The sequence below is a fragment of the Oncorhynchus gorbuscha genome, linkage group LG04 (assembly GCF_021184085.1).
Source record: "Oncorhynchus gorbuscha isolate QuinsamMale2020 ecotype Even-year linkage group LG04, OgorEven_v1.0, whole genome shotgun sequence".
NCBI classification, from domain to species: domain Eukaryota; kingdom Metazoa; phylum Chordata; class Actinopteri; order Salmoniformes; family Salmonidae; genus Oncorhynchus; species Oncorhynchus gorbuscha.
In genome coordinates, this window is record NC_060176.1 from 76,264,052 (window position 1) to 76,283,591 (window position 19,540).

The 19,540-nt window shown below is 43.6% G+C and overlaps 1 protein-coding gene across 2 annotated transcripts in view; it reads left to right on the forward strand.

Moving 5' to 3' along the window:
- unc5ca (unc-5 netrin receptor Ca) overlaps nt 1-19,479 on the forward strand; it is a 359,680-nt gene extending 340,201 nt beyond the window's left edge. For both annotated transcript variants that reach the window (XM_046348101.1, XM_046348102.1), the window contains 4 exons: nt 239-388; nt 546-710; nt 14,149-14,330; nt 16,895-19,479. In XM_046348101.1, coding sequence (XP_046204057.1) covers nt 239-388; nt 546-710; nt 14,149-14,330; nt 16,895-17,039 — 642 coding nt within the window. In that variant the 3' untranslated portion in view covers nt 17,040-19,479. The remainder of the gene's footprint in view (nt 1-238; nt 389-545; nt 711-14,148; nt 14,331-16,894) is intronic.
- Nucleotides 19,480-19,540: the final 61 nt, after the last annotated feature.

A 19,540-nucleotide genomic window follows, 5' to 3' on the forward strand; every position in this document is an offset into this window, starting at 1 on the left:
GTCTATGCTGCTGTAGGAGGTACTACATTGTGTTATTGTCTATGCTGCTGTAGGAGGTACTACATTGTGTTATTGTCTATGCTGCTGTAGGAGGTACTACATTGTGTTATTGTCTATGCTGCTGTAGGAGGTACTACATTGTGTTATTGTCTATGCTGCTGTAGGAGGTACTACATTGTGTTATTGTCTATGCTGCTGTAGGAGGTACTACATTGTGTTATTGTCTATGCTGCTGTAGGAGGTACTTCAGATGGAGACCCAGATGGGAGGGAAGCTGCTTGATGAACCAAAGACCCTGAACTTCAAGGACAGCACCCACAACCTGCGCCTCTCTGTCCACGACGTCCCCCACGGACAGTGGAAGAGCAAGCTGCTCGCCAAGTACCAGGTGAGCTCATGGTGAAACTTTAAAGTTGTCATAGAAGTTGTCGTACGCCTTTATTGGTCTGCTCGACTGGCATGGCGATACAGTGATTGAAAATGACCATGTACTTGCAATATATAGTGAATAAATGGTGTGTGTGTGTGTGTGTGTGTGTGTGTAGGAGATCCCCTTCTACCAGGTGTGGAGTGGCTGCCAACGAACACTTCACTGCACCTTCACCCTGGAGCGGTTCAGCTCCAGCACCACAGAGCTCAGCTGTAAGCTGTGTGTCCGCCAAGTAGAAGGGGAGGGGCAGATCTTTCAGCTCAGCAGCACTTTGTCTGAGGTGAGACTCAAACCTCACACCACCGTTTACTGGATACACTGCACACACTGTACACTCTGTGTGTGTGACTCAAATGGCACCCTAATTCATATGTAGTGCACTACTTTTCACCAGGGCTCTCTCTGACTATAGCACTCTCTGACTATAGGACTCTCTGACTATAGCACTCTCTGACTATAGCACTCTCTGACTATAGGACTCTCTGACTATAGCACTCTCTGACTATAGGACTCTCTGACTATAGCACTCTCTGACTATAGGACTCTCTGACTATAGCACTCTCTGACTATAGCACTCTCTGACTATAGCACTCTCTGACTGTAGCACTCTCTGACTATAGCACTCTAAACTCCAGACCTAGACCATCTCTGACTATAGGACTCTCTGACTATATCACTCTCTGACTATAGCACTCTCTGACTATAGGACTCTCTGACTATAGGACTCTCTGACTATAGCACTCTCTGACTATAGCACTCTCTGACTATAGCACTCTCTGACTATAGCACTCTCTGACTATAGGACTCTGACTATAGACTACTATAGCACTCTCTGACTATAGCACTCTCTGACTATAGCACTCTCTGACTGTAGCACTCTCTGACTATAGCACTCTCTGACTGTAGCACTCTCTGACTGTAGCACTCTCTGACTATAGCACTCTCTGACTGTAGCACTCTCTGACTGTAGCACTCTCTGACTATAGCACTCTCTGACTGTAGCACTCTCTGACTGTAGCACTCTCTGACTATAGCACTCTCTGACTGTAGCACTCTCTGACTATAGCACTCTAAACTCCAGACCTAGACCATCTCTGACTATAGGACTCTCTGACTATATCACTCTCTGACTATAGCACTCTCTGACTATAGCACTCTCTGACTATAGCACTCTCTGACTATAGGACTCTCTGACTATAGCACTCTCTGACTATAGCACTCTCTGACTATAGCACTCTCTGACTGTAGCACTCTCTGACTGTAGCACTCTCTGACTATAGCACTCTCTGACTGTAGCACTCTCTGACTGTAGCACTCTCTGACTATAGCACTCTCTGACTGTAGCACTCTCTGACTGTAGCACTCTCTGACTATAGCACTCTCTGACTATAGCACTCTCTGACTATAGCACTCTCTGACTATAGGACTCTCTGACTATAGCACTCTCTGACTATAGCACTCTCTGACTATAGGACTCTCTGACTATAGCACTCTCTGACTATAGGACTCTCTGACTATAGCACTCTCTGACTATAGCACTCTCTGACTATAGGACTCTCTGACTATAGCACTCTCTGACTATAGCACTCTCTGACTATAGGACTCTCTGACTATAGCACTCTCTGACTATAGCACTCTCTGACTATAGCACTCTCTGACTATAGCACTCTCTGACTGTAGCACTCTCTGACTGTAGCACTCTCTGACTATAGCACTCTCTGACTATAGCACTCTCTGACTGTAGCACTCTCTGACTGTAGCACTCTCTGACTATAGGACTCTCTGACTATAGCACTCTCTGACTATAGCACTCTCTGACTATAGCACTCTCTGACTATAGGACTCTCTGTCTATAGCACTCTCTGACTATAGCACTCTCTGACTACAGCACTCTCTGACTATAGGACTCTCTGACTATAGCACTCTCTGACTATAGCACTCTCTGACTATAGGACTCTCTGACTATATCACTCTCTGACTATAGCACTCTCTGACTATAGGACTCTCTGACTATAGCACTCTCTGACTATAGGACTCTCTAACTATAGCACTCTCTGACTATAGCACTCTCTGACTATAGCACTCTCTGACTATAGGACTCTCTGACTATAGCACTCTCTGACTATAGCACTCTCTGACTATAGCACTCTCTGACTATAGGACTCTCTGACTATAGCACTCTCTGACTATAGCACTCTCTGACTATAGGACTCTCTGACTATAGCACTCTCTGACTATAGGATACTATAGCACTCTCTGACTATAGGACTCTCTGACTATAGCACTCTCTGACTATATCACTCTCTGACTATAGCACTCTCTGACTATAGCACTCTCTGACTATAGCACTCTCTGACTGTAGCACTCTCTGACTATAGCACTCTGACTATAGCTGACTATAGCACTCTCTGACTATAGCACTCTCTGACTATAGCACTCTCTGACTATAGCACTCTCTGACTATAGCACTCTCTGACTATAGGACTCTCTGACTATAGCACTCTCTGACTATAGCACTCTCTGACTACTAGGACTCTCTGACTATAGCACTCTTTGACTATAGCACTCTCTGACTATAGCACTCTCTGACTATAGCACTCTCTGACTATAGGACTCTCTGTCTATAGCACTCTCTGACTATAGCACTCTCTGACTATAGCACTCTCTGACTATAGGACTCTCTGACTATAGCACTCTCTGACTATAGCACTCTCTGACTATAGGACTCTCTGACTATATCACTCTCTGACTATAGCACTCTCTGACTATAGGACTCTCTGACTATAGCACTCTCTGACTATAGGACTCTCTGACTATAGCACTCTCTGACTATAGCACTCTCTGACTATAGCACTCTCTGACTATAGGACTCTCTGACTATAGGACTCTCTGACAATAGCACTCTCTGACTATAGCACTCTCTGACTATAGCACTCTCTGACTGTAGCACTCTCTGACTGTAGCACTCTCTGACTATAGCACTCTCTGACTATAGCACTCTCTGACTATAGCACTCTCTGACTGTAGCACTCTAAACTCCAGACCTAGACCATCTCTGACTATAGCACTCTCTGACTATAGGACTCTCTGACTATAGCACTCTCTGACTATAGCACTCTAAACTCCAGACCTAGACCATCTCTGACTACACTCCAGACCTAAACCAACTCTGACTACACTCCAGACCTAGACACTCCAGACCTAAACCAACTCTGACTACACTCCAGACCTAGACACTCCAGACCTAGACCATCTCTGACTACACTCCAGACCTAAACCAACTCTGACTACACTCCAGACCTAGACACTCCAGACCTAGACCATCTCTGACTACACTCCAGACCTAGACACTCCAGACCTAGACACTCCAGACCTAAACCAACTCTGACTACACTCCAGACCTAGACACTCCAGACCTAGACCATCTCTGACTACACTCCAGACCTAGACACTCCAGACCTAGACACTCCAGACCTAGACCATCTCTGACTACACTCCAGACCTAGACACTCCAGACCTAGACCATCTCTGACTACACTCCAGACCTAGACACTCCAGACCTAGACCATCTCTGACTACACTCCAGACCTAGACACTCCAGACCTAGACCATCTCTGACTACACTCCAGACCTATACCATCTCTGACTACACTCCAGACCTAGACACTCCAGACCTAAACCAACTCTGACTACACTCCAGACCTAGACACTCCAGACCTAAACCATCTCTGACTACACTCCAAACCTAGACACTTTTTTCTACTGTGTTATTGACTTGTTAATTGTTTACTCCATGTGTAACTCTGTGTTGTCTGTTCACACTGCTATGCTTTATCTTGGCCAGGTCGCAGTTGCAAATGAGAACTTGTTCTCAACTAGCCTACCTGGTTAAATAAAGGTGAAAAAAATAAAAATAAAATAAATAAAATAAAAACTCCAGACCTAAACCATCTCTGACTACACTCCAGACCTAGACCAACTCTGACTACACTCCAGACCTAGACACTCCAGACCTAAACCATCTCTGACTACACTCCAGCCCTGACACTCCAGACCTAGACCATCTCTGACTACACTCCAGCCCTGACACTCCAGACCTAAACCAGCTCTGACTACACTCCAGACCTAGACACTCCAGACCTAGACCAACTCTGACTACACTCCAGACCTCAACCATCTCTGACTACACTCTAGACCTAGACCAACTCTGACTACACTCTAGACCTAGACCAACTCTGACTACACTCCAGACCTAGACCAACTCTGACTACACTCCAGACCTAGACACTCCAGACCTAAACCATCTCTGACTACACTCCAGCCCTGACACTCCAGACCTAGACCAACTCTGACTACACTCCAGCCCTGACACTCCAGACCTAGACCAACTCTGACTACACTCCAGACCTAGACACTCCAGACCTAAACCAACTCTGACTACACTCTAGACCTAGACCAACTCTGACTACACTCTAGACCTAGACCAACTCTGACTACACTCTAGACCTAGACCAACTCTGACTACACTCCAGACCTAGACCAACTCTGACTACACTCCAGACCTAGACACTCCAGACCTAAACCAACTCTGACTACACTCCAGACCTAAACCATCTCTGACTACACTCCAGACCTAAACCATCTCTGACTACACTCCAGACCTAGACCAACTCTGACTACACTCCAGACCTAAACCATCTCTGACTACACTCCAGACCTAGACCATCTCTGACTACACTCCAGACCTAAACCATCTCTGACTACACTCCAGACCTAAACCATCTCTGACTACACTCCAGACCTAGACCATCTCTGACTACACTCCAGACCTAAACCATCTCTGACTACCATCTCCAGACCTAAACCATCTCTGACTACACTCCAGACCTAGACCAACTCTGACTACACTCCAGACCTAAACCATCTCTGACTACACTCCAGACCTAAACCATCTCTGACTACACTCCAGACCTAGACCAACTCTGACTACACTCCAGACCTAGAAACTCCAGACCTAGACACTCCAGACCTAGACCATCTCTGACGACACTCCAGACCTAGACCAACTCTGACTACACTCCAGACCTAGACCATCTCTGACTACACTCCAGACCTAGACCATCTCTGACTACACTCCAGACCTAGACCAACTCTGACGACACTCCAGACCTAGACCATCTCTGACTACACTCCAGACCTAAACCATCTCTGACTACACTCCAGACCTAGACCAACTCTGACGACACTCCAGACCTAGACCATCTCTGACTACACTCCAGACCTAAACCATCTCTGACTACACTCCAGACCTAGACCAACTCTGACTACACTCCAGACCTAGAAACTCCAGACCTAGACACTCCAGACCTAGACCATCTCTGACGACACTCCAGACCTAGACCAACTCTGACGACACTCCAGACCTAGACCATCTCTGACTACACTCCAGACCTAGACCAACTCTGACTACACTCCAGACCTAGACCAACTCTGACTACACTCCAGACCTAGACACTCCAGACCATGATCATCTCTGACTACACTCCAGACCTAGACACTCCAGACCATGACCATCTCTGACTACACTCCAGACCTAGTTCCAAATACTATTTGAAATATTTAGAATACTTTATTAAACGTTTGCTTTAGGCTGCCTGGAGTGCAGGATGAGACGAGTTTCCTCGTGTGCTTGCCACCCGGTTGGTTCCATTGTGCCAGGCAAGCTCAATCAAGCCCAGCTGAAGGATTTGTGAGATTTAAAACTGTATTTGAACCCAGATTTGTATACCGCTATCTGGCTAATATTGTAATCTCAAATCAAATCAAATTGTATTGGTCACATACACGTGTTTAGCAGATGTTATTATGGGGGTAGCAATAAGTAATATCTAACAGTTTCAGAACATGTACATATTACACACATCTAAGTAAAGGAATGGAATTTAGAATATATAAATATATGGACGAGCAATGTCAGAGCGGAATAGACAAAGATACAGTAGAATAGTATAGAATACAGTATATACATATGAGATGAGTAATACAAGATGTGTAAACATTATTAAAGTGACTAGTGCTCCAAGTGGCCAGGGATTTCAAGTCTATGTATATAGGCAGCAGCCTCTAATGTGCTAGTGATGGCTGTTTAACAGTCAGGTGGCTTTGAGATGGATGCTGTTTTTCAGTCTTTTTATTTTATTTTAGTTTCACCTTTATTTAACCAGGTAGGCTAGTTGAGAACAAGTTCTCATTTACAACTGCGACCTGGCCAAGGTAAAGCATAGCAGTGCGACACAAACAACAACACAGAGGTACACATGGGATAAACAAACGTACAGTCAATAACATAATAGAAAAAAAAGAAAGTCTATATACAGTGTGTGCAAATGGCATGAGGAGGTAAGGCAATAAATAGGCCATAGTAGCGATGTAATTACAATTTAGCAGATTAACACTGGAGTGATAAATGAGCAGATGGTGATGTGCAAGTAGAGATATTGGTGTGCAAAAGAGCAGAAAAGTAAATAAAAACAATTTGGGAATGAGGTAGGTAGATTGGGTGGGCTATTTACAGATGGACTATGTACAGCTGCAGTGATCGGTTAGCTGCTCAGATAGTAGATGTTTAACTTCTTGCGTCGAGCCATCCCGGATCCGGTATCGTGACTACAGCCTCAAGCTCATTACCATAACGCAACGTTAACTATTCATGAAAATCGCAAATGAAATGAAAGTAATCTATTTGCTCTCAAGCTTAGCCTTTTGTTAACAACACTGTCATCTCAGATTTTCAAAATATGCTTCTCAACCATTGCAAAACAAGCATTTGTGTAACAGTATTGATGGCTAATGTAGCATTTAGCATAGCATTTAGCGTTAGCATTCAGCAGGCAACATTTACACAAAAAAACAGAAAAGCATTCAAATAAAATAATTTACCTTTGAATAACTTTTCAATGAGGAGACTCTCAGATAGCAAATGTACAGTTTTTCCTGAAAGATTATTTGTTTAGGACAAATCGCTCCGTTTTCATTCATGAAAATCGCAAATGAAATGAAATTAATCTATTTGCTCTCAAGTTTAGCCTTTTGTTAACGACACTGTCATCTCAGATTTTCAAAATATGCTTCTCAACCATTGCAAAACAAACATTTGTGTAACAGTATTGATGGCTAACGTACCATTTAGCGTTAGCATTCAGCATGCAACATTTTCCACAAAAACCATAAAAGCATTAAAATAAAATAATTTACCTTTGAAGAACTTCAGATGTTTTCAATGAGGAGACTCTGTTAGATATCAAATGTTCCGTTTTTACAAAAAATATTATTGGTGTTGACTAATCGCTCCGTTTTGTTCATCACGTTTGGTTAAGGAAAAAAAAAGTAATTAAAACGCGAACTTTTTTCCAAATTAACTCCATAATATCAACAGAAACATGGCAAACGATGTTTAGAATCAATCCTCAAGGTGTTTTTCACATATCTATCGACGATAAAATCCATCGTGGCAGTTTACTTTCAATTCTGAAGAAATGGAACGAGCATGGACCTACAGATTACGCACACAGGACACCGGGCGGACACCTGGTAAATGAAGTCTTTTATGGTCAATCTTCCAATGATATGCCTACAAACACGTCACAATGCTGCAGACACCTCGGGGAATAGACAGAAACCGCAGGCTCATTCCTGGCGCATTCACAGCCATATAAGGAGACATTGGAACACAGCGCCTTCAGAATCTGGGGCATTTCCTGTATGAAACTTCATCTTGGTTTCGCCTGTAGCATTAGTTCTGGGGCACTCACAGATAATATCTTTGCAGTTTTGGAAATGTCAGAGTTTTTTCTTTCCAGAGCTGTCAATTACATGCATAGTCGAGCATCTTTTCGTGACAAAATATCTTGTTTAAAACGGGAACGTATTTTATCCAAAAATTAAAAGAGCGCCCCCTATCTCGAAGAAGTTAATCTGCTGTTTGACCCCGTCTGCTGTTGACCCCGTCTGCTGTTGACCCCGTCTGCTGTTGACCCCGTCTGCTGTTGACCCCGTCTGCTGTTAACCCCGTCTGCTGTTGCCCCCGTCTGCTGTTGACCCCGTCTGCTGTTGACCCCGTCTGCTGTTGCCCCCGTCTGCTGTTGCCCCCGTCTGCTGTTGACCCCGTCTGCTGTTGACCCCGTCTGCTGTTGACCCCGTCTGCTGTTGACCCCGTCTGCTGTTAACCCCGTCTGCTGTTGACCCCGTCTGCTGTTGACCCCGTCTGCTCTTAACTTCCCTTTTGTCGTACTTGTGCTGGTGTCTGCCTGTTTTTCTGTCGCTGTGTAAAAGCCCTCCAGGCCGGGTATCAAACAAAGCTATTTCGATCAATCTGCTTGTCTTTCAGACAACGTAAGAAGTGCTGTTTCACTAAGGGCTAAGTAGACTTGTAACACAAATCATTTGTATCAACAGAGTTTATTTTCCATTTCATATCAATGATCCCTTTTCTTTTTTAGTAGAATTGCTGTTTTGGCAGTTAGAGGAAAGAGCAGAGCTATGGGACGGGTTCTCTTTCTTTGTTATTGGAATTCATCAGGAAAAGCATTTATAATCAGGCAGAGTGGCCGACTGAGATGAAAACAGGAATTATGGGACAATTCCTCCCAGAAAGACATGCAATGTTGTTTGTGCGTGCGTGCGTGCTTGCTTGTGTACTTGTAAGTGTGTGGGAGAGAGAGAACAATAGCCAGATGCAGTATAGAGAGGCTTCAGTGGAGAACAGGCACCATTTTTGGACAGGAACTGATGGAGCAGGAGACACCCTAGCATGTTCACAAGGGTAGTTATTTAACATATGTATTATTCCCTGTGTAACAGTATAACTTTAGACCGCCCCCTCGCCTATACCCGGGCGCAAACCAAGGACCCTCTACACACATCAACAACAGTTGAAGCATCGTTACCCATCGCTCCACAAAAGCCACGGCCCTTGCAGAGCAAGGGGAACCACTATCTCAAGGCCTCAGAGCAAGTGACGTCACCGATTGAAACGCTATTTAGCGAGCACCACCGCTAACTAAGCTAGCCGTTTCACATCCGTTACACCTGCTTTGAAATGCCCGCTGTGGTGCTTTTCTATTCGCCTGCTGATTGACTACAGTATCAGCCAGCACACTCACACACACATCCATACACACTCACACACACATCCACACACACTCACAGACACATCCACACACACTCACACACACATCCATACACACTCACACACACATCCATACACACTCACACACACATCCATACACACTCACACACACATCCATACACACTCACACACACATCCATACACACTCACACACACATCCACACACACTCACACACACATCCATACACACTCACACACACATCCATACACACTCACACACACATCCATACACACTCACACACACATCCATACACACTCACACACACATCCATACACACTCACACACACATCCATACACACTCACACACACATCCACACACACTCACAGACACATCCACACACACTCACAGACACATCCACACACACTCACACACACATCCATACACACTCACACACACATCCACACACACTCACAGACACATCCACACACACTCACAGACACATCCACACACACATCCACACACACTCACACACACATCCATACACACTCACACACACATCCATACACACTCACACACACATCCACACACACTCACACACACATCCATACACACTCACACACACATCCACACACACTCACACACACATCCATACACACTCACACACACATCCACACACACTCACACACACATCCATACACACTCACACACACATCCATACACACTCACACACACATCCACACACACTCACACACACATCCATACACACTCACAGACACATCCACACACACTCACACACACATCCACACACACTCACACACACATCCATACACACTCACACACACATCCACACACACTCACACACACATCCATACACACTCACACACACATCCACACACACTCACAGACACATCCATACACACTCACACACACATCCATACACACTCACACACACATCCACACACACTCACAGACACATCCACACACACTCACAGACACATCCACACACACTCACACACACATCCACACACACTCACACACACATCCATACACACTCACACACACATCCACACACACTCACAGACACATCCACACACACTCACACACACATCCATACACACTCCACACACACATCCATACACACTCACACACACATCCATACACACTCACACACACATCCACACACACTCACAGACACATCCACACACACTCACACACACATCCATACACACTCACACACACATCCACACACACTCACAGACACATCCACACACACTCACACACACATCCATACACACTCACACACACATCCACACACACTCACACACACATCCATACACACTCACACACACATCCACACACACTCACACACCTTCGCACGCACGCATGCACTCACTCACTCACTCACACACAAACAAACACACACATACATTCATGTTTCATACACATCACACCTGCTGCTACCAGATTTACTATTGCTAATATTGCACAGTTTAAGGACTTGCCCCCCCCCCCCCTTTCTCAGATACATGTCTAAATATTGGACAATAAATTGTGCCTTCCTATATTAAATGCTAAAATGTTTATTATATTCTACTGCCATGTCTTTTTTTATCATTATAGGTTGAAGCAGAGAAGCTGCCGTAGCCCGATTGCATTTGTTCCCGTTCATTATTGTTATTATTATGTTCCCTTTTCTGCCATTTCCATGATATGAAAAGGCCCAGGACTATGCGAATATAGCAACTTGGTAAAGGCCCAAGGGGCACACCCTCTAATGCAATACCAAGCCGATTGGCCACATGGTTGGTGGTATAACAAGTGATTGAACATGCTAACTTTGTAAGGTCAGACACGCACCCCGTGTGATCTAGAGTAATGACATTCAGTCCGTAGGCACCGAATGACCAATATGGCATCTATGGACCAAGGTCTGTAAATGCACTATTCTCCAGACTTGTACGTCAAACACCGTGGCCATAACTGACCAATAAACATTCACATGGGTGTGGTGGGTGTGGTCTGTCACATATATGCATATAAATCAGTCCCGGATAAACAGTGTCAAGGCTTAACATATGCAAGCACATTCATATCGACCACACACTGGCGATATAACAGGCACATTTTTTATATACCTGTATCTTCATCTGTCTGACTCAAGGTTATAGCTAACCTGTAAAATATGGTTGAGGTTGGCCACAATGTAGCGCTGTTGGGCAGAAAAAAAACAATCAATATGTGAACGAACACCTGCTCTTCGAACATCTCAGTCCAAAATAATGGGCATTAATATGGAGTTATAACAGCCTCCACTCTTCTGGGAAGGCTTTCCACTAGATGTTGAAGCATTGCTGCGGGGACTTGCTTCCATTCAGCCACGAACATTAGTGAGGTCGGGCACTGATGTGGGGCGATTGGGCTCAGCTCGCAGCCGACGTTCCAATTAATTCCAAAGGTGTTCGATGGGGTTGAGGTCAGGGCTCTGTGCAGGCCAGTCAAGTTCTTCCACATAAACCATTTATGTATGGACCTCGCTTTGTGCACTGGGGCATTGACATGTTGAAACAGGAAAGGGCCTTCCCCAAACTGTTGCCACAAAGTTGGAAGTACAGAATTGTCTAGAACGTCATTGTAGGCTGTAGCGTTAAGATTTCCCTTCACTTGAACTAAGGGGCCTAGCCAAACCATGAAAAACTGTCCCAGACCATTATTCCTCCACCACCAAACTTTACAGTAGCGTTCTCCTGGCATCCGACAAACCCAGATTCGTCCATTGGAATGCCAGACGGTAAAGCGTGATTCATCACTCTGGAGAACGCATTTCCACTTGATCTTTACACCACTCCAGCCGGAGCTTGGCGTTGCACATGGTGATCTTAGGCTTGTGTGTGGCTGCTCGGGCCATGGAAACCCATTTCAAGAAGCTCCCGACAAACAGTTATTGTGCTGATGCTGCTTCCAGACACAGTTTGGAACTCTGTAGTGAGTGAAGCAACCGAGGGCTCGTTCTGCGAGCTTGTGTGGCCTATCGTTGTTGCTCCTAGATGTTTCCACTTCACAATAACAGCACTTCCAGTTTTTGCAGGTGCAGAAATTTGACGAACTGACTTGTTTGAAGAGTTCTTCAGTAAGGCCATTCTACTGCCAATGTTTGTCTATGGAGATTGCATCGCTGTGTGCACGTTTCTTTATACCCGTCAGCAATGGGTGTGGCTGAAATTTCAAATCCACTAATTTGAACTAATTTTAGGGGTGTTCACAAACTTTTGTATATATAGTGTATCAAATCTGGTTCAGCAGTTCTGGAGAAGACTTTTAACGTGGTCAACGTCATTGGACAATGGTCCAAAATACATCAAAAGCAAATAATATTGCATGATCGGTTTGATTTTGAGTTCTGATATTTGGCAAGCTTAGTAAGAAGTACTGTAATTCATCCTAGGGCAGTGTCACCCCTTTGTCCTGATGGTTTCACAGTTGGCACACAGCTGAACCCCAGCAACACTGCTTGCAGCTTTAATGTCTTATTGTTGTTGCATTTTTTATTTGTTTTATTTCCCCTATATTTAATTGTCGAGTGGAAACCTGCATTTCATTGGATGATATGTACCATGTGTGTCACGTTCTGGCCTTTAGTTCCTGTTTTATGTCTTTGTGTTAGGTTGGTCAGGGCGTGAGTTGGGGTGGGTAGTCTATGTTCTTTTTTCTAGGTTGCTATATTTCTATGTGTTTGGCCTAGTATGGTTCTCAATCAGAGGCAGGTGTCGTTCATTGTCTCCGATTCAGAATCATACTTAGGTAGCCTGTTTTCCCCATTTTGGTTGTGGGTTTTTAATTTCTGTTTAGTCTGTTCACCTGGCAGAACTGTTTCGTTTTCTCTTCGTTATTATTTTGTGTAGTGTTCAGTTTGTTCAATTAAAACATGACGAACACTTACCACGCTGCATTTCGGTCCTCCTCTCCTTCCACCAACGAGAAGTGTTACAATGTGGTCCATTGTGGCTCAGTTGGTAGTGCATGGTGCTTGCAACGCCAGGGTTGTTGGTTTGATTCCCGCTGCGGGACTACTAAAGGAAAATGCCTGCACTCACTACTGTAAGTCTCTCTGGATAAGAGCGTCTGCTAAAGTGATGTAAACTTAAAACACAAGCAGTCGTTTTGTTCTTCTATCCTCATGACGACCTAAAATGTATTTCCATTCAAAATCCTATTTTCCCTAAACCTAACCCAATCACCTTAACCTAACCTTAACACGTAACACTAAACCTAACTCCTAACCCTAAAGATAACCAGTAAACCCTAATTGCAACCCTAAACCTAACCCAATCACCTTAACCTAACCTTAACACGTAACACTAAACCTAACTCCTAACCCTAAAGATAACCAATAAACCCTAATTGCAACCCTAAACCTAACCCCTAAGCTTAAAATAACATTCATATTCATGGGGACATGTTGTTTACCTATTGTGAGGACTTTGGGGGATATTAGGTCCCCAAAAGCATAGAAGACCCCCCCCCCCCCCCCCAGCCCTGTCATCACACAGCTAACACTCTTTGATTGTCTATCTGTCTGTTCTCCATCTCAGGATACCCAGAACATCGACACGTCTCTCATGGACCCGGCTAGCAACATCACCACCCTGGTGGGGCTCAACGCCTTCCGTATCCCTCTCTCCATCAGACAGAAGCTCTGTGGCAGCCTTGACGCGCCCCAGACCAGAGGATCCAATGACTGGAGGATGCTGGCCCACAAACTCAACCTGGACAGGTCAGAGGGAACACCCCAGCACATACAGCGCCTTCGGGAAGTATTCACACCCGTGACTTATTCCACATTTTGTTGTGTTGCAGCCTGAATTTAAAATGGATTAAACTGAGATGTTGTCACTGGCCTACTCTACCCCATATTGTCAACGTAGAATTATGTTCTTCAAAATTTTTACAAATTAATTCAAAATTAAAAGCTGAAATGTCTTGAGTCGATAAATATTCAACCCCTTTGTTATGGCAAACCTAAGTTCAGGAGTAAAAATTTGCTTAAAAGTCACATAAGTTGCATAGACTCACTCTTTGTGCAATAATGTTTAACTTGATTTTTGAATGACTATCTCATCTATGTACTACACACATACACTTATCTGTAAGGTCCCTCAGTCTAGCAGTGAATTTCAAACACAGATTCAACCACAAACAGGGTTGAAAGCCTCGCAAAGAACGGCACCTATTGGTAGATGGGTAACAATAAAGAAAGCAGACATTGAATATCCATTTGAGCAGGGTGAAGTTATTAATTACACTTTAGATGGTGTATCAATATACTCAGTGACTACAAAGATACAGGAGAATACAATGTTGTTGATCCATCATCAGTAGTTACTCCTCAATATTAACCTAAATGACAGAGTGAAAAGAAGGAAGCCTGGATAGAATACAAATATTACAAAACATGCATCCTGTTTACATTAAGGCACTAAAGTAAAATTGCAAAGAAATTAACTTTATGTCCTGAATACAAAATGTTATGTTTGGATCAAAGCCAACACAACACATCACTGAGTACCACTCTTCATATTTTCAAGTATGGTGGTGACTGCATCATGTTATGGGTATCCTTGTTATCGGCAATGACTAGGGAGTTTTTCGGATGAAAAAAAACGGATTAGAGCTAAGTACAGGCAAAATCCTAGAGGGAAACCTGGTTCAATCTGCTTTCCAACAGATACTGGGAGACAAATTCACCTTTCATCAGGACAATAACCAAGGCTAAATGTACACCGGAGTTGTTTACCAAGACAACATTGAATGTTCCTGAGTGGCGTAGTTAGAGTTTTGACTTAAATCGGCTTGAAAATATTTGGCACGACTTGAAAATGTCTGTTCAAAAAAACGATTAACAACTAGACAGAGCTTGAAGAATTAAAAACATTATGATATGCAAATATTGTACAATCTAGGTGTGCAACGATCTTAATAAAGACAACGACTCATAGCTGTAATTTCAGGTGATTCTAACATGTATTGACTCAGCGGTGTGGATACTTTATGTAAATGATATATTTCTGGATTTAATTTTCAATACATTTCAATTCAGGCTGTACAACAACACATCGTGGAATATGTCAAGGGGTGTGAATACTTTCTGAAGGCGCTGTACATACATAAAGCTTCCCATCCTACAATCCTAACCGTTATTGGGTGAAATGCAAAACTGACCCAAGATCAGTGTATAGGGCCAACTGCACCCTACAGCCTTGCACACCACCTTATAAATACACAATGTCACATCCTCACCACCTACATCATCCATAATTGTGGTGACCCTTGCCTATGTAGGCAAGCTATGACTGTCCTCGAGTGGGTTAATCCAATGAGAAGCAGTGGTTAGCAAGACATCAGACATAGACCCATGTTGATCACCAAGATACATTTTTTAGATTAAGACAGCTAACACACAAGTGGATGGAGAGAGTGAGACAAGCGAGCAACAGAAGATGAGGAAGGGAGAGCAGGCAGAAGCGGGGTCCTAAAGGCAAGCCTCTCCCCCCTCCTCTCTGACTGTGCACTGGGGGGGAAGGCAGAGGCTGCTTAAGTTTGTTCCCATCTAAGCATCCTCCTCCTCATCATTCAGTTAGTTCACATCTAAGCAGGAGCAGCCTCATCAAGTTAGTCACGTCTAAGCAGGAGCATCCTCATCCTTAAGTTAGTTCACATCTAAGCAGGAGCATCCTCATCCTTAAGTTAGTTCACATCTAAGCAGGAGCATCCTCATCCTTAAGTTAGTTCACATCTAAGCAGGAGCATCCTCATCCTGAATTTATTTCACGTCTAAGCATCCTCCTCCTCATCATTCATTTAGTTCACATCTAAGCAGGAGAAGCCTCATCCTTAAATTAGTTAACGTCTAAGCAGGAACATCTTCATCCTTAAGTTAGTTAACGTCTAAGCAGGAGCAGCCTCATCCTTAAGTTAGTTAACGTCTAAGCAGGAGCATCCTCATCCTTAAGTTAGTTAACGTCTAAGCAGGAGCAGCCTCATCCTTAAGTTAGTTAACGTCTAAGCAGGAGCAGCCTCATCCTTAAGTTAGTTAACGTCTAAGCAGGAGCATCCTCATCCTTAAGTTAGTTAACGTCTAAGCAGGAGCATCCTCATCCTTAAGTTAGTTCACGTCTAAGCAGGAGCAGCCTCATCAAGTTAGTCACGTCTAAGCAGGAGCAGCCTCATCCTTAAGCAGAGGGGTGGAGAGAGAACTGCTCTAAAGATGGCTGCATTATGATGTTGGACATGAACGTGACCCTGTTTTTTACCACAAAGGTGTCTCTTGTTGTCTCTCAGGTATCTGAACTATTTTGCCACCAAGTCCAGTCCCACAGGGGTGATCTTGGACCTGTGGGAGGCCCAACACTTCCCAGACGGGAACCTCAACAGACTGGCCGCCGTGCTGGAGGAGATGGGTCGCCACGACAGCCTGGTCCCATGACGACGGAGCACTGACACCCGAGGACCGGACCAGGGTCCATCTGAGTGTGTCTGAGTCACAGACACCGACGGACACAAACAGACCAACGCACAGACAGACAATGTCTTGACTGTCACCCATGGCAATGGGCAGGACAAAAAAAACATGTGTGGGTGGGAGAAATTAGTGAGCAAAAAGACCTTGTTGTTGATGTGTGATCCGAGTCGTTCTCTTTGCTGTGATTATTTTGTATTGGGGGACAACAGAAAGAAAACAAATCCTGGAGATCCCATTGTTATCCTTGGCTGTGCGTTCCTTGGTACAGTCTGCTTTTCTTTACACAGTTTCCTAGGAAACGGTCTATTCTGCTGTCCATATATGTGGATGATTTCCTACTTCAGACTTTACTAACGTATGTAGGCTACTCAGTGACTGTCGCTCAGTCAGAATAGGGAGACAGACAGGAAGCGAAAAGGGACAAGTATTGAAGTGGAGTCCTTGGAATAATGCAGTTATGCGATATGGAGAACCGAATGCAATCCATTTGATCCGCACCACCAATACTACCCATACATTGGTTCTGTTGATTACATTTAGCTTGTGTTGATTTCCCTAAATATGTTTAATCATTATTTTAATTTCAGGATTCAAGGTGTGGTGAAGAAACTCTTATGTCTTGCTACCCTTTTGTCTAATTTGTTTCGTTGTGGTTTTTGTTGATCTCTAGCGCCATCCTGTGGCCTTTGGAAAAATAACAACATCTATCTTATAATCGTGTCTGAACCGTGTAAATACATGAATAACAAGTACATTCTAATGGCATTATACTATTGCTTTATTGTTAATCATTATTCATTTGTATTGTGATTTATTTTCAGTTAGAGCTGTGAACTGTAGGGAGGGGGCTAGCTAACACATTAGCTTTGTTGTTCGAAATGGCCTATTTTGCAGAACAACTGTGCATTTGAGCACTGGCCGCTTTTGTTGGGGATAAATGTGCAGAGAAATATTGAGGTCAAGCATATCTGGGTCTTACTGATAGAGAATAAAGTGGGTGTGGGTGGGGACTGGAGTACGGTGAAGTTACCCCTAGACGCTGATCTTGGGTCAGTTTTGCATTTCCCCGACTAATGGTTAAGGTTATGATTGGAGGAGTCAAAGCTGTACCTAGAGGAAACGTCACCCTGGAGCGGGTGGGACTGCCTGTTTCTGCTCTTGAGTTACACCATATCAAACTGATCTGAGACCAGAGCGGAGAGGCCAATACGGTAATATGGAGAAAAGATGCAATGAATTGTGGACATAAAAGCCTCAGTTTGCATTAAGTTGGACTGCCTTATTTTCCCAACTTATACAGGTACATAGTTGAATAATGGCAATGGCTATTTGACTAGCTATTTTCTACATTCTGTCCTTCATTATCTCACTTGATGTCATTCAAAAGACGAGTTTGATTTTGGTTTCAAAGAAAATAAAAATCTTTCCCATAGAATAACTAGTTTGGCATGACAATGAGTTGATTTGATAGCATACAAGGATCTGGGGACCAGGCTATAGGATCAAATACATGCAATGACTACATACAACTTTCAATATCAGTATATGTGTTCGATACTAGTCTGTCCCACATCGTATTACGATACTTACAGTATGCATTTCTTCACTGTCATAATGTGGGGCTCAAAACAACACTTTAGAATGGAAGACAAAGCTGCACATTAAGCTGTTTGTGTAGATGTGGGGAACCTGCTCAGCTAATAGCATAGACAAAGTTTTCAGGAAGGTAAAATAGAAGCCAATAACAAACTGAACCGTGAATACGTGGACTACGGGGACGCAGAGGATCATAGTTTGAAAAGCGCTCACACTTGCAGCCTGTTTCAAAATGTCCACGTTGCCACATATGACCACATGTTCCACGACACATTAACAGGGTGAATGCTGAAAGAATTAAAAAGGGATATTTTTTCATGAAGAAAGAAAAGAGTGCATGTTGACCAACAAAGTGAAATATACAACACAGGGATGTTAATGTGACAGCCTGCGTTAGAAGATATCAAAGTATGTAAATGTTTTATGATGTACAGAATACCACAGTTAAATACATGGCTGTTTCAGTACAGTATATAAAAAGAGCAGTACAGTTAGATACTAGTTTGTATGTTTACCAGTTTGGTTTATTTTGTTTTTGGTAAAAGCTGTGTCTACTATGCAAACTTGGCATCCTTTACAAACAAATGATATTAATAGAGCTGTGCTAGTAAGTGCATTTTATTTGATTATCTGATTCAAAATTATGAATGATATAATTTGTGTTCGTGTAGTGAGGTTGTCGTCCTCTAGTTTGTCTTCATGACGTCACCGCTGTCTCTCCCAAAATGCTTTGCATCTCCTCAGTTTCTGTACAAAGTGTAAGAAAGAATTTTTAAGACTGTTAATAAATTATATTTATAAGCAACGCTGAAAATGAGTACTGATGTGGTCTTATGTTAATGCATGAGCTAGTCTAGCTCTGGTCCACT